Below are 22934 nucleotides of genomic sequence, written 5' to 3'. Positions count from 1 at the left end.
TTTTTTTTTTTTTTTTTTTTTTTAAAAAAAGTGGAATGTAAAGAACAACTTTTGGATAATGTTGCAAAAACACTCTTTGAAAATGTCAATAGTTCTTCTCATTTGATATTTAACTTCACGAGATCACTCAATCTTGGACAAAGACTGATGTTTATAAAACCACTTCTAATTTTTTTATAAAAACATTTTTAAAAAACTAGACTTATGTAAGTGTTTTTTTAAGTTACATCTTCTATGTCCAAACTCGTTTAGTTTAAATTTTTGCGCTGACATATTTAGCATCATGTTAACGTTACGTCAAAAATCAAAAAGTTAAAATGCTAAAAAAAAAAATAAAATTAAAATAAAAAATACAAAACTCTATATTATATGATTGATTTTTAAACGATAAATTCCCATCGCTCTGTTTCATCATCAAAAGTCAATAAACAGATTATTATTCAGCAAACAAATCAAAGTCTTCTTCTCTTCATCATATTCATTGTCAAGCCATCTTAACTAAATTTTGTTCCAGAAAGTAGTTTTTTTTCAGCATTATGACGTCATTATGTTCATGATTTTGAATAGTATGATATCCTAAACTTTAGCTTAAAAGAAGTTTTCAACTACATTGGACAAATGAAAAGGCTAAGTAATAGTAGCAAATTGAAAAACAAAAAATCTATATGAAACTGAATTATAGAAGACAAAAACTTGTGTGAGACGGTCTCACGGATCATATTTTGTGAGACAGATCTCTTATTTGAGTCATCTATGAAAAATTATTATTTTTTATGCTAAAAGTATTATTTTTTATTGTGAATATCAATAGGGTTGCCCTGTCTCACAGATAAAAATTCGTGAGACCGTCTCACAAGATACCTACTCATTATAAAAACCGATCATGTTATGAGATTGCACCAAAATCGCGATTCGACTTGAGGTTCGAAATTTACACTGATGTCGTGAATTAGATCAAATGATATGCCTTTTTGTATGAGTTACATTTGTTTTGTTTTTGATAGTAATATTGAATAATGTATACTTTATTTATTAAATATCTTTTTGGTTCAAGAAATTTGATGGATAATTTATTTTATTTTATTTTATTTGGCCAAGTCAAAAGCTAGAAAATCTACATTCCCACTGAATGTATATAAATATAAACATACAAAAGACGTAGCCAACATTCAATATCAGTAAACATCACTTCATAAATCAAGAACAGTGGTGTAAAATTTTGCCACACAAGTTTCCTATCCAAAAATTGTAAAATTTTGTATATGGTCTCTCATCTACATACAAAAGCAGGATGGATATGCATATTCAGGAAATATAGAAAACGAACAATCGAAAACAATGACTTACAAAAAGGTGAGTGAAGTCGTCTCAACGGTTGGAGGTGGTAGTGTTGAAGTCGCGTTATCAGTCCAATTCTTGTCACCCCAATGCCACAACATGCTTTCCCAGAAGCAAAACTCTTCGAAGCATGTAGTCAATCTAGAGTCTTGAATTTTGATTTTCCAATGTCCATCAGTGTAGTTGTTCTTCTTAGCTTCCCTCCGATCCCACTCGAGTGCAGCCTTTTGTTTAGACCTGAGTAAACAGTATTTGTGTAAATTCTCAGGCATTGCATCATGGACTTTCCACCAAGTTCTATGAGCAACATCACTGGCAAATTCTTGCAATATCTCAACGTTCCAGTTGCAATCATAATCCCGGAAACATAACCATGGTTTTAAGCCTAAATAGTGAAGCACATAAAGGACAGGGGGATCGGCACCAAAAAGACGAGTCTTCATCTCTTTTTTCTCCTCCTCGTCACCGATCCAAAAGTGCTTCAAAAAGTTCATGTGCTTGGGGATTCGATGCCACCACGTAAAAATCTCATTCAAATAACCTTGGTCCCCACCGTTGTATGACTCGATCTCATTAATATGATCCATCAACAACTGGAACGTGCAATTTGATGGTTCAACCACCATCACACCAGAATTAAAGAGGGTGGCGTTGTTCCCTGTAGCGGTTATTTCTGGCATCTCGAACAAGAAATCGATATTTCTTAATATCAACAAGTCTGCATCGATAAATATGATTTTGTCGTAATCTGTCAATTGCCATAGACGAAATTTGCTGTAATTCCACTCATTGTATGCGTCTTTTTCGGCTTTTGGATTTCTGATTCTTTCAATTGTATGGAGTTTCCACCCAGCTGCCTCGAGACCACCCCTGTGGTAATCGCTGATAGTTTCATCAACAAGTATCACAAGATCTCTAGTAGAACCAGACATGCGAATACTCTGTGCTGCAACTATGGCGCCACAAACATAGACATGTGCCGAGTGCAGGATTGTCGCATATGCTTCTCGTCTTTCATTACCCGAGTGCCAGTTTTCTGCATGACAGAAATTGTTTTACGCTATTCAGTTTCCTACGAAAGTCCTACAGATAGAGATGAGGCAAAATTTCAAGTTATCCCTTCTCACTGATTTAACAAAAATAATTTGGTAATTCAGTTCGGTTTTCAATTTTAAAAAATATCAGTTAGATTCGCATTCAGTTATATTGTTTTAAAACGGAATACAGTATATCAGTAGGTATTCTCTCCATTATCTTGATTACTTGGTTGTTTTGGTTAAAAATTTGGGTTTTTGAAAACGTTTTGTTCGGTTGGTTCATGAAGCTCAAATAAGTGAAGTTTGATTCAGTCAGCAACCAAATCAACCGAATATAAATCCCTGCCGTAGAGCTAGTTCAGACAAAATTTAAGGCATTTTATAAAAGAGTAAAACAAAATTAGCTCTAACCTTTAGCCTTCAGAGGAACTGAAAGTTCACATGACCCAGCTGAAAGGTGGAGTTTCTCTCTCAATTTATTTGAATCGGGTTTAAACAGCCATGCATTGCCTTCACGTACAATAAGCTCTTTGCAAGTAAAAAGATTTGGAGTCGGAAAACACTCGGTGATGAGAAGAACGTGCATGGAATAATGCCCTTTGGTACTTGCAGCTAGCCTGGCAACTTCGAGTTGCAAGTGGAAACGAGCCACATTTCTTGACCAGTTCTTGGATTTATCACACGGAAGCTTGACAACTATAAGGTCCAGTCGTGGTTTGCCAGAGAAAAATAATTTCGGTAAAGTAGGACATGTGGGAACCTCAAACTCTTCTTCCTCGTCCAACCATTCTGGGTATAGTGTTTCCCAAGTGATATTATGTGGGACAGAATCCAAGTTAAGTGTGACATGCTCCGCTTCCGGGAAGAATTGCTTCCACCAAGTAATTTCTTTCTCGTTGAAATTCAATAACCCAATTCCCTTGTACTCATCCCGGTTAGTTAGTCTCTCAAGAACAGCAGAAACTTCATCCCAATTGATATTTAGAAGTGATGCATAGTTTAGATCCATGCTATATCTATCCACCAAGCCATGCCTATAATTATAATTTCATAAAGATTCAAAACAAGAAATTGCAATTCTAGCTAATCAAACATCTCATGAAGTATTAACCAGTCTACAAAAAAAAACATTCGAGACTTTTAGAGTATACTTCAAGGCACACGATAAACAAATTTACAAGAATATAAACGATATTACATGCCTGGAACGAGATCTGGACACGTAATCCGTCTCATGAATTGGAGGAAAATGCAGGATTGTAAAAAGTGCTACAATGCTTATAACAGCCATCACAAGCTTAAAAGTTAGGTGTTTGCAATTCAAAATCCTGTCCAGACCAGGGCCATGAAGATGTCTACCTCTTGAAGGCTTTCTTCGGTATGTTTCTTCACTGAAACAAACAAGTGAAAATCAGCAAGCAAATTGCTAAATTTAAAACATAAATAAAACAGGAACAAATGATTTCATTGCCAAATCGAATACTTGAACGTAATTTACTTGTTAAAAAGTTCAACCTTGTGGAGAAACACAAAGGCGTACATATGGGTCCAGAATAGCCACATTATGATTGTCAACCTATGCAATTCTTCCCTAAAGGTTATCCACACTCAAAATACTCAGACTAAATACTCGTTATTTTTTCCAGTATCCATTAAAAAAGCGAAAAAATGCCTAAAACTAGAAAAAGAGTAGAAAGTGAATCTCTTGAAATGCCACTCACAATGAAATCATGAAATGTTCATGTGCGTTAACTTTGTATAAAAAAATTATCTTGTGGTACTGTACTGACAAAGTTGAAACATTCAGTCTAAAAAGAACCTTATGCAATCCTAAAGTTTCGCAGCGCCTCCATCGATACCACTAACGAACAAGTTAGAACCGAATAAACGAGATGTGACCAAAAGTGAATAAATATGCCAAAGCTAAAAGAAAATGGCTTTGGTCTTTGCCAAAAAAACTAAGAATATACACTGTCAGCGATATCATTTAACCAAAACAACCAAAAAACTATGGGAGAACCTAACCCCATTAAATTGGTATTCATCCTTTCATTCCTCACATTTACAACATAACCCCGCTTCATTACTTCAGATTTTGAAATTATGAACCGACCTCAATGAAACCCAAAGAACAGTCCCATTTCCTAGAATTCAACACATGAAACACCAAGATATAAAAGTTTAACACTTGAACAGAAGAAAATACTTAAGATCATACACAACGAAATTTCGAGAAGGCCCAGATGCCCAAAACTTAACAAAGAATCAAAATATTATTTACATACAATCAAGAATGCAGAATCATATAAAACCCACAACAAAAGTGGTGCCGCAGCAACAAAAACAAGACTATCAAGGAATGGATTCCGTAAAATTAAAACACTAAACCCATTTTTAAAAGCCTTACGTAGAGGTAAAGAGCCTAAGCCTCGGCTCTACAGAAGTAGGAGACAAGTTTCTCATCTCGTTGGCTCAGTAGCAACTTGCTGCAGCTGGCGACATCTGATCTCAAGAAAAAAAGCCAACTATTTTCTTGGAAATTAAACTTCAACAACAACAAAAAAACACAGATTTAACTGATTTTTATGCCTAAAGTTGCTCGCTAAAATAGGAAGATTCTGCCTGTTTAAGTAGGGATCTGTGCGCAAAGATAATGCCAAATAAGAAGAATTTTGATGCCAGAAGGAGGGAGGAGAGAGTTAAACGCGAGGCGGCTCTCTCTTAAAATACATAAACAAAATTAAAACCAAAACCAAGAATTCAATTAACGACATGCCCATAAAATAATGGTTTTAATGATTGGAGATTAGTCCACTTCTTTCTTAAAAAATCTTCTTCTTCCTTTTATTAATAGCATCCAAAGTTTATCATTTCGAGAATCGTTTTAATAATAAATAGAATAGTTTTATCATAGAAAGTGGGAAACCTAACAAAAATTTAAATATTATGATTACTCTTATAAATATTTAAAAAAAAATAAAATTGTAACTCGTTTGATGGACATCAAGATATCAAATTCAAGACGAGTTCGAGATTTATAAAATGCTGCCACTGAAAAAACAAATTTGTTAACCCATATTAGTTAGGACCCACAAAATTTAATATATTGTAAAAATGGTTTTAGATTTAGATTTAGTTATGATTAAAATCAGTATAAACAAAGATCGAAAAGAAAAAAGTTTCATGTTGAAGCTAAAGAATACTTATTTTCGGTCAAATATATCATAAAAAAAATATATTATTTTGAATTATTATTTTATAAGAGTAAGTAATGTCAGCATGCTCATATTTACAATAAAAAATAATACTTTGGACATAAAAAATATATTTTTTCATGAATGACTCGAAAAAAAAAATCTGTGTCACAAAATTGACTAATAAGACCAATTTTTGTGATATTATAAACAATAAAAAAGGTAAAAATCTCGATAATAAATATTTCCCAAAAAAGATTGGATTGGTTTATAATGTTATAAATTCTCGATAAACACAAACTTGTATAATACTTTTGCTTCTAAAGAACAACAGAGCAATATTTAATTGAGATTTCGAATATATTATATATTTAATAACATTACAAATATGCATGTACGTACATACTCCATTGATTATATCCGACCACAAAATGCCATTTGGGGAATTTGTCCTTGTTTTTCCCCTAATTATTGCTAGTGATGAAATATTCCTTTTAATAATAATGTCGTTAATAAAGTTAATTAATTATGACAAAAACTTTTCGTCATAAATTTCGTGAGACGGATATCTTATCTAACCCGACTCACAAAAATTATTATCTTTTATGTCAAATATATTAAGGACAAATTGACTTGTTTCTCATGTATAAATCCGTGAGACTGTATCAGAAAAAAGACCGTAATCGTAAAATTTATTTTGACCAACTTTAACATTTAGCTAAATTATATTAAATTTGTCGGTTGACTCATTGTTTCACGAGCCCGGCCAACGAGTAGATTAATTTTAAAAACAATTATACAAAGTTAGGCCTGCGATTTATCTAATTGGTTCATGGGTGATGGGACCAATGGTTCTGGTTTATAAAACCTTACTCGAACCCCAACTGACTCCATCAGATATTAAATTAGTCAAAAAGTTAAAAAAATCAAGCTTAGTTCAGATTAAAAAAGATACTAATCGGATACCCAACTTGAACAACTCGATACCTGAAAACATGAACCGTGCTACTTTAGAGGTAGAATCGAGCCTGAACATGGTTCGACTCGAACTTTGATCAAATCACGATTCATGAAAAAAAATATTTATTAGATTTTTAATGGCAAACAAACAAATTAGTAACATGTCTTATAAGATAATCGAATCAATTGTTTCAAAATTAAAATTTAAAAAAAAAAAAGAAATAAAAACGGGGTTTGATTTTCACCTTTAATAATCTTTTTAGTTTCTGATTCTAATTTCACTTTCGATTCGATTTCTTATTCATGGAATCAAAATCAAACTGTAAGTATTTGATATTTTGGATCCAAGTTTTGAATCGAAACACAAAATTAATTCAAATGTGGTTATAGTTTTTTTTTTTTTTTTTTTTTAAAGTGTAACGAGTAATATGTTTACGGTGAATTAGATTATAATGATCATGACATTGATGACGATAATATACTAATAATCACAAAAACAAAAACTTTCGTAAAATGTTTCACAAGTCGATTTTGTGAAATCTCTTATTTGGATCATCAATAAAAAAAAATTACTTTTTATGATAAATTATTACTAATTATTATAAATATAAACAAAATCGCCTCATCTCATGAATAAAAATCCTTAGACCTATTAATTTATAACTAATAATTACAGAAAAACATAAATTTCTAAACGTAAACAAATTACCCCCTTTCAATAATAAAAAAAGATTTTTAAATATAAATAAAACATATAAATGTCTAAGCATAAACAAATTACCCCAGGTTCAAAAATTTCTAAATTTTTAAACATTTATTTAACTCCAAAATATTATATTTTCCACGAAAAAGACGAGCACAAGATACATGTAGATGCTAGTATCAGATAATGGATATCACAGTATTCACATTATAAATTTCTTTGTAAATGTATTTTAAGCATATATGTACAAACTATCGATGATGTTTATATATANTCAACAGAAATAATTCTAAAATATGGCATTATTTATGTGATAAGATGCAAAACCCACAAGTGTATTTTTGTATAAATTCACAAGTAAATAATTACATATCTAAAACGAGAAAAGAGATTCCAAACCCCCCATTATTCATTAGAAACCAACAATAAAAGGAGGAACCTCATGAAATAAAACTCATGGCGGAACGGTTGATGAGATGCTATCCTTGGGTCCTAGAATCATAAGGGCGCAGACAATCTTTCCGATAATCCAACATTCTCTTGTACATAACATCAGATTAAGGTAATACACACAAATAAAAAAGATTAATATTCCAACTCCAATTGTAGACACTTTTTCTTGGGGACCAACCATGTGGCCTAAGAAGCAATAGAAAAATCCTCCCAAGTTTCAATTGATTGAATAATCGAACATACAGAACAAAGCATTGTATGGATATTGCATGTTTAATATGTTTGTTCTGAATTTCAATTGATTGAGTAAAGAAAAATGAGGCAATTCGAGTTTTTACTGCTCACCTTTGAGTCTTGACACAGAAATAACAGCATCAAATGTGAATACGTCACCTGGTTCAAACTGTGCTTCAAGGTCTTTAAAACTCTGTAAAACTCTCAAATCCTTACCAACTGTTAAACATTCCTGCAATTTTGAGATCCGCAAAGACGAAAATGAAGAACAGAATGAAATGATTGGATTTTAGTACAGTCAACTTTCACACTTTCAGAAAAGAAGTCAGCTGAACAAAGCAGCAGGTCATGCAAGGGCTGTCGAGCCCCCCTCAATTTGATTTTTTTATGCATGTATTCCCGCCACTAGCGTTTTAAATATTTTATACTTTAAATTTCGCCTCCTCTCCTATGATAGTCTGGCTCCAGCGCCACATGCATAGGATTGTGGCAATAACACAGAAACATGCATAGTAGTAATTAAGCAAAAAATTCAGCTTTCATTAAGGTACCCATGGGAGGAAGGTTAAGCAAAGCATGTGTAACTTTTGATGGAATATGTCCTTTACTCTTTTTGATAAAAACTATCACCTTGCACTTGAAAAATCATTTTTTTGTCTATAAAAGCTCAAACCAGCACATAGAAGTTCTACCTTAGCCACATATTCAGCTATGGTTACATTGATAACCTTCTTGATAACTTGCTCATAAACATTTGAGGGCCCCAAAATTTCCAAGAGAATGTTTTTCGGTATCTGCAAGACACATTAGCTTAATAAGTGTCGAAACTCAACAAAGGGGTCTCAGGTATTTAAAACATAGAAACTAGGAGTTTTTCAATATATCTAAGAGATCTCGATGGTCCAATTTCTTTAATCCTTTTACAAGTCAGGTGGTTGTAGCAACATAGAGTTAATAAATATCGTGAATTTGAACCCAAGGTTTAAAAATATTGAACAGCATAGGATATGTATCATGCTGAACCTATGTCAGAGCTTCATGTTTAAGCTTTTCTGAACAAGCCACTTGGCACACATATAAAAGAACAAATATAAAAGAACAAAGGACATGCAGTGTTGCGATAACAAAATAGTATTCGCACTTTAACAGATCAAGGTAACAGTTAAAAGAAACAATAGACAATAGAAATGTTGAAATAAATTTGTTATATTGAAATATGGTGTATGAAAGTATTTTCCAAGAGAAGAAATCTCTATACAAAGGATAAATTTCCATTCACCCTAGCAATGCTAGCAACAAGACACTCAGGAGAATAATTGAATGCCTATCACTTTGCTCTCCTCACACTTTTATGCTTCTCTTTTCCTCTCTTTCCATGTGAACTGTAACTACATTGGTTCTCCTTGATTTGGGCCTCGATCCTTCTCTTTTTAAATATCTAGGCGCAATAATAATTGAGTCCGTAACATCGAGGTCCCGAATAGAAAAAAAATCAAATTTAATCCTAGGTAGTACAAACACAAGGCAATCTAAGGCACATGGGTATCCTAGATTGTAGTAATAAGGTTCAAGTCTAGATGTGGGCTTTCTTGAAGTCAAGTTCCCAAAGGTTGTGTTTGAACTAATGATTCGAGATGATGAATTTCAAAAAAATTTATTTGCTTGGATGAACAAAACTAAATTAAATTTCAAATCGACTCCATATCAAGTTATTCAATTTCAATAATAATTGTGGTGAATTTCAAATATAATCAAACCTCAAATCAATTCCCAAATCAAATCCCTTGAAATGACAATATTCTAGAATCTAAACATTTGAATAGAATGCATATAATTCAAAATGTATTTTAAAAGCTATTTAACAATAATACAACCAATAATTATTAGTTTATAAGCGAAATGGAATTGCTATTATCTAGCATTTACTTATGAAGTAAATATCCCTACATTAAGGCGTGCATGAAGCGCGTCTCAAGTTCTTAAACTGCACCAAGGCAGAGGCTTCAAGTTCAAAGCACATGCTTCATAGAAGGGCAGCACCTTAGTTCGTGTTTAGGCGCAAGAGCTGAGCATCACTCAATCTTGAGCCTAGGCGCACATATTGTGGACTTTCAGTAACTATTTGTGTAGCTTTTCTAAGAAAAACATAAGTCTCATAGCACAAAATAGTCACAATCACCCAGTTAAACTAAATTCCTCGGTCCACCACCATACATCACAAAAGGTAAAGGATGCAAGCATTATGTTGCACGATTGTCGACACGTAAATAATTTTCATTCATAAGATTCCATACAATGGCAGTAACTGTCCCTTCATCAAAACATGCAATAAAAAAATATATATAATCACAAATTATATGAAATTAAAGATAATAACTATCTAGCACGCCAAAGGACTTCCCAAGGATTCAATAAATAGTTGGCCCGTGTTCAAGTGTGTAGCATGGAGCATTGTTTGTTTAGCCTAGCACAAAAGCCAAGTTCAAATAACAAAAATGATGCATGAAAAGGTTGTCTAATGGAGACTTATAGAACTTACATTAGGTGTCTTTCCTGAGAAGTTCCGGGCATTGAAGATGGGAGCACAAGGGTGATAAATCAACAAAATGTCAGAGACAAAAATATATGAAAATTTCAGAAACCACGTGAAAATCCAAAAATAAAGATCCAGAAACTACAGCAGATCCTTACAGACTTTAACAAGCATGTTTCTTGAACTTTTCGATATTAATTAGATTTCTGGGGTGGAATACCTCCCTTAACTCTTCGAAATCCTGGAATCGGTTGGGCATCAGCAACCATTTTGGAGAATACATCATCAAAAATATGTTGGGTTTTGGTGCCAGATACTTCCGCTTTAATCTGTTAAATGCAGTGAAGGTGGAAGATATATACAAAAAAACAAGAAAAGGAAGCGTTTAACCTTTCTTCATAAACGTAGCAAATTTACAACTCAGGAATATATCACTTCCATTTCAGTCATTGACAGATTTAAATAAACTAACTACAAACAATTACTACCCAATTTATTGTTGAAAAAATTATTAAATTAAATAACAATACTTCTTATAAATTTTCTAATCTAAACAATAAATATTATGATTTATGAGAAGCTCAATAGTGTGGAGTTTACATCATTTTTGGTCTCAGACCTGTATAGGAATTGAAGTCTAATATTATGCTAATTTGACTTAGGGTCTAACTTCATTATGTGTAGAACTTTGATCCACCTTTTGTAATTATAATCTTTCGATTAATATAATAATGTTTCCTATATAAAAAAAAAAAAGAAGTTCAATAGTTTTAATCAAGGGTGATCAAAATTTCAGTTCAACCAAAATAACCCACAGAACCAAATTAATTTGGAAATTTGACGCTGTTTTGGAAATTCGGTTTTTATTTGAAAAATAGGTTTTTCGGTTTATTCGGTTCGGTTACGATTAATTTTTAAAAAACCGAATCTACTGAAACCACCAATTTTTTAAAATGGACTTCAAATTTTTACGTAGGCCTATCTTATGGAATTGGTTTTGGGCTATAGTGTTGAGCTAAGCATATTTCAATTGTGTATTGCGTCATTGATATGCTAATTGGCCTAACGGGTGAATGATTGATTTTCATCTACAATTTTTTTGAAAGTTTCCATTATTTCAGTTCGCTTTTTCGGTTTTGATGAAAATTTTGGTAGGTTCAATTTGCTCAAAATTCGGTTTCTTTGGTTTTTCATAATTCAGTTAAATCGGTACCAAATTAACGAAATACATACCCCAAGTTTTAATAGATATTAACAGAAATAATCAATCAATAATAGATGGCAAAAGACTTAAATTTGAACATATTCATAGTTCAGTTTCAGATGCTAGTATGATGAGCATCTATCTTGGGAAACATTTTTTCCCTCAACATATTACCACCTTCATTGAACAAATGTATTTGGCAGGCGGAACGTAGGAAAATAAAAAAACATATGGGACAAAGTTTCATTGTTGAGTATATATAAGTATAAGTGAAATTCATTAATCTGCTACCAGAAAATATTACAAAAATAAATATAGGATGATAATTTCTCTTGCCTTTAAGTCGTAGCCTTCATCAGTATAGCATGTTGTAACAGTAAAGTCTTCGAATGATCGAGTTGAAGGTCCATTATCTTCAAATGATCGAGTAGAAGCTCCATTATCTTGGACAACTAGAAGAACAATCCCAAAAAAAAAATGAATGCCTCCTCATAGAATACTATCAGGCCACATTTGAATGGAAAGATTTGATTTAAGTGGACCGATTTGATCTTGGGAAAAGACTTGAACCTTGATTTCAACTGACAATAACCTTTGTTGCATTTTATTTCATTATGATTACTAATGAAAGAGTATATATCGAGAGAGGACGATAATAAAAACTCTCAAAAATCAATCAAACAACTTAAATAAATTTGAAATCCTAAGATTCAAATAATTCAATCCAAATGCACCCTTAAAGTATTCAAGCAGAAAATTTCTAACTTTTGTACCTGGTGATACAGCTTGAACAGCAAATTTATTGGTAGTCCTGCATAAGGGGAAAAATTATTGGCACTCGTACACGTTTCAACGTCATACATTAACTCTCATATGCGACCTATAGAAAAAGAGCAATATAGCCAGAATAACAGACGACACCTCGAATTCATCCTGGATTCACCTGTAAAAATAATTTCAAATCCAAAGCGTGATTCGATGCAAAGCACGCACTTCATGGAAGCCGTGCGCTGCGAGTGAACTATGGTGCTGGGCTAGACTATTGAGCTTAATAATACATCACATTGTCATACACAACTTTTCGAGTATAAGTCTTCAAACATATTAATTATCACAAAAACTTTGATCAATAATCTAATGGTTGTGATCGTGATAAGGATGTGAGGTTTGCTTTGACCAAATCAAAGAATACAAAATCATCACATTATTAGTGTGATTCGTATTATTTTTACAATGAAAGAAGATTTTATTCAGGAAAAAAGTTTCTTACTTCATTAATTTTATGCTCTAATTTTGCATGAAAAGCGAAACATAAACATGCAATGTTGTTAAAATTCAAAAACAAAAAAGATGGCTGCTCGGGTGAAGCAGTGGCGATTGATGGTGAATTTGAATTTGACTGGCTAAAAATCAGTAAGTACCTTTCTTGAAGTTGATACGCACAATATCCCAGTCTACGGGAAAAGAATCTTCTTTTAGACCACTCATATGGAATGAGGACATTTTCCAATTGCCTTCGAGCAGTGATTATCTGTTCAATAAATGTGAGTTTGTATGCCGTCTCATAACCAGCAAAGAAACTTAACGTAAGTTCAAGCAGTTTATGATTTTTTTTCATGTGTGAATAAACATATGGCTGACCACAAGAAGATAACATTCTGTGAGCATCAAGTTTCACACAATATACAACGATCATATCAAACGAAATAAACAAGACAGAAAAAATAAGGACCAAAAAGAACATTTATGCCAAGAGAAACCATGATGCAATATTACAATAAAAAACAGAAGGGCAACTTGAACACACAAACAAGGTTATAAATGAAGGATGCTCACAAATTACACGCAATACACAGTCAAATCCTATTAATATCAAAAGGTGCAATAAATACATAATTTTCATTGGGAAACCGGAAATGTCATTCAAAAGAAAAATATGAACAAAAAGAAAGAAGTGCCTCTTAACAATACATGGCTAGAATCAATGATTTATGAACGTAACATGGTTGGTCAAGTTCGTCAAGGCCCGAGGTAAATGAAGAAGGAACCCATGATGACAAGCAGCTTGGAGCACATATAAAGTTTTTCTGCTTTATAAAAATTTGTTGGTACTTTCTAAAAACACTATATTTCTAACATTATCTTAGATCTGCTGCTGCTCTTCTAAATAGTTTGCAGATAAATATTGTTTCAAGGTCAGTACACTGCATTATAAACTAAAAATAGCTAGTTCGCCCGCTTTTGATAACAAGGTTTACAACCATAAAATGCCACAATCAAGTCATTTCCACAACAAACAATCAATCGGGCCGACATTCGAAGTATGATGAAGCTGCTGACATCAATGTCTCAAACAACCAATCCCCCTTCCTATCCAATCCAACTGGAGGTCATATTTAATTTTTCCTTTAAAATGCCTTAAAAAATTCATGCCTAATCATAATACAAAACGTACTTACACCACGTACAACATGAACTGCAGGCTGCAGCTCAAAAACAGCCAAAGATAGACTAAAATTACACTGAAAATTAGAAGAATAACGAGGTAATCAGTACTAATCAAGCTAAAATTCAAGCAAAAAATCTTACCTTGGGATAATAACAATAAGACAAAAGGGGGTTTATTCTAACGGCAACCATTTCCATATCCTCTTCAGAAGTTCACCGTACTTGTCCCATACATAAATCGGTTTTATATGCAGATGGTTTACATTAAATTAGCATGTACTCCTCAAACTACTCTTATTTTACATTTGACCCTAAAAGATGAGAGAAATAACAATTTCCCCCTTGGAATTATATCTAATTTTTAATTTCGGTCCCAAAATCGAAATTCGAGCCGAAGAGCCGTGGATCGGTTCTGGTTAAAGAATAAACCAGATCTGTACATTCATATTTAATTTTAAGGTAATATACAACATATAAACAATTTAATTTATATAGTTAAACTCTCTAATTTATATATGTTAAATGTAGGGTCATTTGCAAATTTGAGCTACAAACAAAAAAATATTAAGGTCAAAGGCTTTAGAATATTTTTTTTGTCAATAAACCTTGTTATAATTAATAGTTAATCTAAATATTAAGTAATAGGGTTTTGAGCTAATCGAGAAAACCCAACTTCCCCTCCCTTTTCTTTCACGCTCACAATTTTGATCTCTTCTTCTCTTCTTCCTTTGTATTAACGCCATTGTCCATTTTACTCTCATTTTTCTCATTCTCAATCTTCATTTCATTCTTAGCATTCTCGACCTCTTCATTTTCTTTTCTCCAAAAAAATAAAAATTAGAATCAAAGCTTAATGACTTTTTCATTCTCATATAATATATTTTTTCACTGGATCTTTGGAAGATCAATATAAGGTATTTTATTTGGCCGTTTATGTTTTCATGTGTGTGGATTATCCTCTACTCAAGTAATTTCACTTGTCATTCAGTTTGTTAAAACATTTATTTCAGTCGGATAAGCTATATATTGCAGTCGGTTAATATCATTTTGTCAGTCGATTAAGTTTCAATAGGTTAAATCATATATTGCAGTCGGCTAATAGCATGCTGTCGGTCGGTTACTTTTTTGTAGGTTAAATCATATTGAAAGGATCGGTTAATAAGTGAAATATGTTTAGAAGGAGGAGTTGAATAAACACTCACATATTATGTTCGTTTTTCGAAGGTTGAGTTCAGTTTAATGACAAACTGAAACTTAATATCTCGTAAGTCAATGACAATCAGTTTAACTGAGAAAACAGTTGCGGAAGTAAACTGAATGCAAGATAGAATAACTAAAATAAAAGGTAACTGAAGTCAAAAGCACGCGATTTGTTTCTGGATGTTCGGAGAATGGAATAACTATTACGTCACCCATTCTATCACGAAGATAGGATTTCTACTAAAAGACGTTGATCGAATACAATGTTTGTACTGACCCACTTCAGTTTGGTCTTAACAATGCCACAACTGAAACTCTTAGTTACAACAGGCTATTTCAGTTCGTGACTGATCTTAGCACAACTTAACAATATAGCAGAGATTACAGTGTGTTAACAAGCTCAAAGATGGTAGCCTTGAATGCTACAGATAGAACTTAGTAAGAGAGTGAGCTTTTGATTTCAGCAGAGTAACAGCTTGAGTAAAATAATAGTTCTTGTGTCGTATGCTTCAACTGCTCTGTTCGCCTATTTATAGGCTTCTCTTCCAACGTTAACTTGATATAATATTTGAATTTTATATCCGTTGATTTGCCACATCGATATTCTTCTGACAATCTTACACTGTAGACTCTGAAATTCGGCGTTCCACTACGAGCTGCAGTCTGCTTGTACTGATGTCGGTTGAACATCCCTTTCATTTGATGACGTGTTAAGGCTGAGCGATCAGCTGATGAAAGTAGCTGATAAGCTTGCGCTGAATGAATCAACTGATCAGTTTCCAACTGATCAGTCAGCTGTCTTCAGGAATCTAGTTAGATTCAACTGATCAGTCAGTTAACTTCGAAAGTTCAGTTCGGCTAGATTCGGTTGCCTTGATACTTCACGTGATACTTCAGTTGCTTAATACGAATACTTGATCAGTTCGTTCCAGTAGATAAATGGTTTGTCAAACAGCCGAAATTAAGTTTCCAACACATATATTGCAGTCAGTTATTCTTCACATGTATTTTCAGGGAAGATTTAGGGAAAGATGAGCAATCAGTATTTTGTTTCGTTTGATAGGTTTTCAATGTCATAAAAGTAAGTTATTTTTGGTCACATATTACATGTATTTACATAATTTAATACATGAATTTAAATATATCAATTTGTATATTTCCAACTCCCTTACATCCATTATTTATTCATATTTTCTTACAGATTGTGTGGACGGAGATATTATTCAAATCTTAATTAATTTTGATGGTGAATGGAAGGCTGACGGTGAACATAAATATTCATGGTGTGATGGAAGTAATTCGGGTTGGCATGCTATATCTATTGATGAGAGTGATGTAAGTATTGAAGATGTTGAAGATGTAATTTTTGAGACACTTCATTTGGATATGCATGATATGTTATTGAAGCTAATTACTTGCCAAAATTTGAGGTATATAATTCAAGACCAATATATATAAAAATCTCACGAGCATTGACAACATATTTGTCTTTTGGCATTTCTAATATTAGACCTTTGCTTAATGTTAAAATTATCAAAACAAGTGGCTTCGGAACCAGTTATGAAAAAAATGACAATTTTAGAGATGTTGAAATTTGCAGACATCTAAATGATGAGATGGTGGCAACTTTGAAACTAAAATATATGGTAGTAGTGAGAGAACATATGATGAATATTTTGATGGGATATTTTTTGAGAATGACTTAGACGATAAAATGAATGAACATGAAAATGTAGTGGATGAAATAACAAAGATTGATAATGTGGTAACAGAAATAGTTGGTGATGAATTTGTTGTGAATGAAGAGAATCATGTTGATGAGCTTACATTGTGTACAACATAAAATACACAAGTTGATCTTGTCCTGGACAAGATGTACAAGATTCTACATGATTAGTTGCGGTAGAAGATGTTGAAGGGAATGTGATATATTATTTTAATGATTTGTCTAACTTTGTTGTCGGTCAAGAGTTTGGGAGCAAGGATGAATTTCAAACATAGTTGTTTAAGATTTTTTTAAATGCGTCCTTTGAAATAGATGTTTGGAAATCCAACAAAAATTTTTTTGATGTTAGAAGTATGACACCGAGTTGCAGTTGGAAAATATCATCATCACAAATAAAGAATTCATCACAATTTTCTATATGTGTTTATCGTAACACACATACTTGTGAGTTGTGACCTTTCATATCGGAGGAAAACGCATTGACAAGAAACTTCAGACTTTGTAGCAAATATTTTGTTTGAAAATTTTAAAGGACAACTCAGTTTGCCTGAACCAAAAATCATAATTACGATGATGCAAAATAAAGGTGTTGAAATTAATTACTTCAAATCATGGAGGGGAAAACAAGTTGCTTTGGATAAGTTACTTGGAAGTCCTGAAGAGAGTCATAGAATTATACCTTCATATTTGCACATGATTAAACAGGCGATTAAAGGCTCGAAAACTGATTTGGTGAAAGATTCAACAAGTAGATTTAAATATATGTTTCTTGCATATGGGGCATGCATTCATGGATTTCATAGAATGAGAGCAGTTATATCTGTTGATGAAACATTTTTAAAGTGCAAATATAGAAGTTGTTTACTTGTTGCTACGACCCAAGATGGCGACTTTCATCAATATCCTATAGCATGGGCCATTGTCGATTCTGAGAATGATGATTCATGGACATGGTTTTTGTAGAAGTTGAAGGAGTTTATTCATGATTATCCTAACTTGGTAATCATTTTTGACATACATATATCTATTATTAATGTTGTTCGTACTGTATATAAGCATGCATCGCATATACATTGCTCGTGGCATCTTTCACAAAACCTTAAAAGAATGTCTTGCAGAAAAAGTGGGATTGATTTGTTTATGAAAACAGCATACGCATACAAAGTGTCTGGATTTGATGAGTTGAACGGATGTTTGAAAGAAATGTATCCTAACATTGCATCATATCTTGAAATGCATTCATCTCCTGAAAAATGATCCAGAGATTATTCCACTTGTGCTAGATACAATATAATGACGACAAATGGGGAGGAGTCAATAAATGAAATATTTAAGGCTGAAAGAGAGATGCCAATTGTAGCATTGTTGGATGCAATTCATAAATTAACATCAAAGTGGTTCAACAAGCATCGAAATGCTACAAGTTCAGCTACAAGGACACTTACTCCATCGACAAAGGCTATCTTGAGAGCTAATTTTATATTGTCACAACGGTTAAAAGCATCTCAACTTAATGCATTTGAGTATCAAGTATATGGTGATGAGAAAGATGAAGTTGTTAATTTATCTGATAAATCTTGTAGTTGTTTAATGTTTCAACTTGATAAAATTCCATGTGCTCATGCAATTGCAACAATTTATGGGGCAAAATTAGATTTATATGACTTTTGTTCGCCCTACTACTCATCTGAAATGTGGGCCCTCGCTTATGCTGGTACCATATATCCGGTGCTCATTGCAAATGAATGGAACATTCCAGCTAATTTTAAATATGATGTACTTTCCCCCGATGTCAAGAGGAAACATGGCAAAACACAAAAGGAAAGAATTCCATCTATTGGAGATTTGGCCGGAAGCGAACCAAAAAATGTGGTGTGTGTCATGAATCTGGCCATTGTCGGAAAAAATGCCCTAAGAGACAGACTGATGTGTAGAAATGTTTTATAGTTTCTTGTTTACCATGTTGTATTTTCACGTTATTAGTTTTGTTGAGTTAATTGTATGAACATGTTGTGTATGCAGGTAGAATTTGGTTTGACATTCAGTAGTTTACTGCATATATATTCAATTTGTTCAATGTGTTTAATCGATCGGTTAATGCAACATAACGGTTTGTTCAATGTTTTAAATCAGTCCGCTAATGCATATATTTCTGTCGGTTCAATGTGTTCAATAAGTCGGTTAATGGAAATATATCGTTCGGTTAAATATAATATCAGTCGTTTAATAAATATATTTCAGTCGTTTAATTGTAAAAATATTAAAAAAATATAATAATATGAAATTTAGCAACTATATATATATGATTAACTTATTATGCCCTGTCGATGAGAATGATATATGATTATTTTTTAATTTTATAAATCTTAATATTTTACAAATATATAGTATTTCATTCGGTTCAATAAGTTAAATCAAATGTTTCAGTTTGTTCAATGTGTTTAATCAATCGATTAAAGCATATGTTACAATAAATTTATAAAAATATAGATGAGCCAATGTGTTTACTCTGTCGGTTAATGGAAATATATCGGTCTGTTACATATAATATCAGTCGGTTAATGAATATATTTCAGTCGTTTAATTGTAAAAATATTAAACAAATATAATAATATGAAATTTAGCAACTATAGATATATGATTAACTATTATGCCCCATTGATGAGAATGATATACGATTACTATGACTATATGATCATTTTTTAACTTTATAAATCGTACTATTTTACAAATATATAGTATTTCAGTCGATTTAATAAGTTAAATCAAATATTTCAGTTGGTTTAATGTGTTTAATCAGTCGATTAAAACATATGACAACAAATGTGATATACAATTATTGTCACATTTGACTATGTTTATCAACGTTAATTATATGATTTTCAATAAGTATTATACAATATGCAATTATCAGGACTATATAATTATAATATATAAGTATGTTACGTAACTTACATTTGACAATATGATGTACAATCACATTTCAATTGGTTCAATAAAATATATCGATTGGTTCAATGATATAAAGTACGCTATATTTGACAGTGTGATATATAATTACAGTTAAATTTGACTGTGATCAGATGATATTTAGCAACTATAGATATATAATTAATTTCTTATGCCTAATCGATGAGAATGATAGACGATTATCATAACAATATAATTATATTTAACTTTATAAAACATACTATTTAACAAAAAAAAAAAATTGCAAGCGATTCAATAAGTTAAATCAAATATTTCAAATGGTACAATGTGTTTAATCGGTCGGTTAATGCATATGTTCAAGTCGGTTAACAAAACCAACAGTTGGTTAATCCATATATTTTAGTCGGTTATGATCATGTTAATGCATATATATCATATTCATTAATGTGTTTCATCAGTTGGTTAATGCACATATTTCAGTCGTTTTATAAAGATATTTTAGTTGGTTCAACGTGTTTAATCGGTCGGTTCATGTATATGTTTCAGTCGGTTATCTGATACCCATGTGGGTTGGGAACAAGTACACATGTTTCAGTCGGCTATGATCTGCGTGGGTTGAGAGCCAGTACACATGCTTAATTTTCAGTAGCTTAATGAAAATTCAGTTGGTTCTATGTGTTTAAGCAGTCGACAAATGCATATATTTCAGTCGGTTAATGAAAATGTAGTTGGTTCATTGTGTTTAATCAGTTGGTTAATGAACGAGTCAAATCTTTATCAACCTGTTCATTTTATCCAGGCCAACCCAATGCATCATTCTCAAAAAAAGAATGCTTTGAATTAACAAAGTTCCTGGCAAGCATTTGTGACAGTCAATGTGTTCAATCAGTCGGTTCAGTGTGTTATACAATATAATTCAGTCGGTGTAATAAGTAACCATATATTTTAGCTGATCCAATACATCCACAAAATCATTCATAAAAAATAACAACATTCAACCATACAATCACAACGATAAAATCATTTAAAATCTATAATATACATTCGAGAGACCATCACATCAACATCAATTTGAGAGACCATCACAATTCACAAAATCATTAAAAATTTTTATAAAATTTATTCACCATACCATACAGATATTGCTAAATATTTTATATATGAATTCACAATCTTATCATTCAAAGAATATGGAGACGGCTGAGACAACTCCACCTCGAATGTCTTGATCATCCATGCACCGCAATCAGAATTACAAAATAAATTATTTTAAACTCATAAAAATGAATTGAGATCAAATATATATAGTATATTGTTTTTTTTTTCCAAAAAAAAAAAGACAAATCCAAAAATAAAAAAAATACCTGGTGGCATTTTGCGGAAAATCTTTGGGCCGTGTGATTGTCCAAATATCGAGAATCTTGACTTTGCAATAATGTAGAAGATGTTTAACCACATAATCTACCAGCTGAATATACACATCCATTTCAGCATCTGTGTAGCAGCTATGGTTGCAACATATATAGTAATGGTTTCATCTTTGACATTCACTACAAGTGCTATCTAATGTATATACAAACTTAATGGAATTAATATTGAAGATGCATTTGCCCATGGTACTGAACTCCAACGATGACAATATCCATCAACATAGCTAAATACATTCTTCCACTTGCTATTTTTGAAATCAACAGGAGCATTATGATATGCGAAACTTATATCTTGAGAAAAATATGGGTCCATTATGACAATATCCTATTTTACCAAATACGGGTATGTCTTCGTACTCTTTCGAGCATCAACATATGGAAAACAGGTGTTTCAGATACTTGTGCATATAGTAAAATCATAATTCCAAAAAAAAAAATAGAATAAAGTAAAACACATACATTAGTGAACTACGAGTGATGATGGTGATCTGAATCTGGCCGGACATGACGTGCAAATGATTGAAAGGAGGTTCAAGGAGCCATTGCATGGACTCTTTGTAATGCCCAAATTTTGAAATATTGTGGCATTAGTTGTGATGGTTTATGACTTTATGTTATGGTATAAATAGTAATGAATGTGATAGAATGGAATAGATAATTGATGGGTAGAATCAAAGGTTGAATTTGAGCTAAATAGGTGATGGAAGTGCAGAAAATGTATGAAAAATGTGGCAGTAGTTGTGGTTTTTAGCATAAAGTTTTGTATATTGATCCAATTGATGTGAGGATACTTCCATTAGAAAGATATGACATAAGGCTATAACTTTCATGTTTTAAATTTTGTTCAAATCATTAGGAAAGAGGAGCCAAAAGCGCCCCGAAGTGTGTCGTGCGTATCGTCGTTCCTACAATGACACATGTTGGGAGATTTAGCATAACTTTTTATTCAAACCTTCAAATGATTTGAAATTTGGACAGGTTCACTAAAAGACATAGAGCTACAACTTTGTAGTTTACCACTTTCGCAAATTCTGAATTTAAAAATACCTTTTGAGCAGAATACGGCGCGCCCCTGCGCCAGATCCCGCGCGATGGCGCGCCCGGTGCTGAAATTTTGTTGTTGGACAGTATGGTGCGCGCGGCTGCACCAAAATCACGCGCCATGGCCCCCAGCACTTTTACAAAAAACGTGTTTTGAGGTTTGGATGGTATATATTTGATTGGGGAATGATTTTTGTATCATTTTCTCTTCTCTTTTTCCTACTCCATCGGTTTAGAGCTAGGGTTCTTCATTTTTCCTTTCATCTTCTAATTTCTTCTTCAATCTATGGGAGATTTGTTCAAGGAAATTATGAAATGAAGTTAGATTTGTGATCCTCTCTCCAAGATCTTCAAGATGGTGTAAGTATGTTATATTTTTATTCAAGTTTGGAAATGGGATGAAGTTTAGAATTGATATTTGTGTTGATATTTGAGATGTTGGAGATGTTGAAATTGTGTTGGTTTGAATTTAAAATGGAATTGAAGCCAATGGCAAAGTATA

General features: G+C 32.5%; 3 protein-coding genes and 1 long non-coding RNA gene across 4 annotated transcripts; 1 reads left to right on the top strand and 3 right to left on the bottom strand.

Annotated features, from left to right (window-relative positions):
- Positions 1-1151: 1151 nt before the first annotated feature.
- On the bottom strand, positions 1152-5177 carry LOC140964888 (putative UDP-glucuronate:xylan alpha-glucuronosyltransferase 3). The gene is made up of 4 exons (XM_073424865.1): positions 4783-5177; positions 3578-3766; positions 2787-3409; positions 1152-2374 (listed from the first exon to the last, which is right to left on the bottom strand). The coding sequence occupies exons 1-4, from the start codon at positions 4836-4838 to the stop codon at positions 1344-1346; spliced, it is 1899 nt and encodes a 632-aa protein (XP_073280966.1). The 5' UTR covers positions 4839-5177; the 3' UTR covers positions 1152-1343.
- Positions 5178-7915: 2738 nt separating this feature from the next.
- On the bottom strand, positions 7916-14374 carry LOC140964902 (uncharacterized). The gene is made up of 8 exons (XM_073424891.1): positions 14246-14374; positions 13078-13187; positions 12430-12467; positions 11993-12108; positions 10673-10781; positions 10459-10472; positions 8612-8713; positions 7916-8151 (listed from the first exon to the last, which is right to left on the bottom strand). The coding sequence occupies exons 1-8, from the start codon at positions 14300-14302 to the stop codon at positions 8020-8022; spliced, it is 678 nt and encodes a 225-aa protein (XP_073280992.1). The 5' UTR covers positions 14303-14374; the 3' UTR covers positions 7916-8019.
- LOC140964912 (uncharacterized) lies at positions 8899-10452 on the bottom strand. Its single transcript, XR_012172932.1, has 2 exons — positions 10018-10452; positions 8899-9827 (listed from the first exon to the last, which is right to left on the bottom strand). It is a non-coding gene; the product is annotated as an uncharacterized lncRNA (long non-coding RNA).
- A 3949-nt stretch (positions 14375-18323) lies between the features above and the next one.
- On the top strand, positions 18324-19078 carry LOC140971895 (uncharacterized). The gene is made up of 2 exons (XM_073434426.1): positions 18324-18960; positions 19053-19078. The coding sequence occupies exons 1-2, from the start codon at positions 18324-18326 to the stop codon at positions 19076-19078; spliced, it is 663 nt and encodes a 220-aa protein (XP_073290527.1).
- Positions 19079-22934: the final 3856 nt, after the last annotated feature.

This window comes from Primulina huaijiensis, chromosome 2 (genome assembly GCF_012295235.1).
Source record: "Primulina huaijiensis isolate GDHJ02 chromosome 2, ASM1229523v2, whole genome shotgun sequence".
NCBI lineage: Eukaryota > Viridiplantae > Streptophyta > Magnoliopsida > Lamiales > Gesneriaceae > Primulina > Primulina huaijiensis.
This window is presented reverse-complemented; position numbering and strand designations above follow the sequence as displayed.

Excerpts from the sequence above, each read along its gene's own strand:
- LOC140964888 (XM_073424865.1), bottom strand. The coding sequence starts at position 4,838 with ATGAGAAACTTGTCTCCTACTTCTGTAGAGCCGAGGCTTAGGCTCTTT. Across the intron at positions 3,410-3,577 it reads GTGTCCAGATCTCGTTCCAG|GCATGGCTTGGTGGATAGAT; the intron begins GCATGTAATATC and ends TTATAATTATAG. Across the intron at positions 2,375-2,786 it reads AGTTCCTCTGAAGGCTAAAG|AAAACTGGCACTCGGGTAAT; the intron begins GTTAGAGCTAAT and ends TCTGTCATGCAG.
- LOC140964902 (XM_073424891.1), bottom strand. The coding sequence starts at position 14,302 with ATGGAAATGGTTGCCGTTAGAATAAACCCCCTTTTGTCTTATTGTTAT. Across the intron at positions 13,188-14,245 it reads CTTATTGTTATTATCCCAAG|ATAATCACTGCTCGAAGGCA; the intron begins GTAAGATTTTTT and ends TTTATTGAACAG. Across the intron at positions 12,109-12,429 it reads TGTTCAAGCTGTATCACCAG|TTGTCCAAGATAATGGAGCT; the intron begins GTACAAAAGTTA and ends TTGTTCTTCTAG.
- LOC140971895 (XM_073434426.1), top strand. The coding sequence starts at position 18,324 with ATGACGACAAATGGGGAGGAGTCAATAAATGAAATATTTAAGGCTGAA. Across the intron at positions 18,961-19,052 it reads CCTAAGAGACAGACTGATGT|GTAGAATTTGGTTTGACATT; the intron begins GTAGAAATGTTT and ends TTGTGTATGCAG.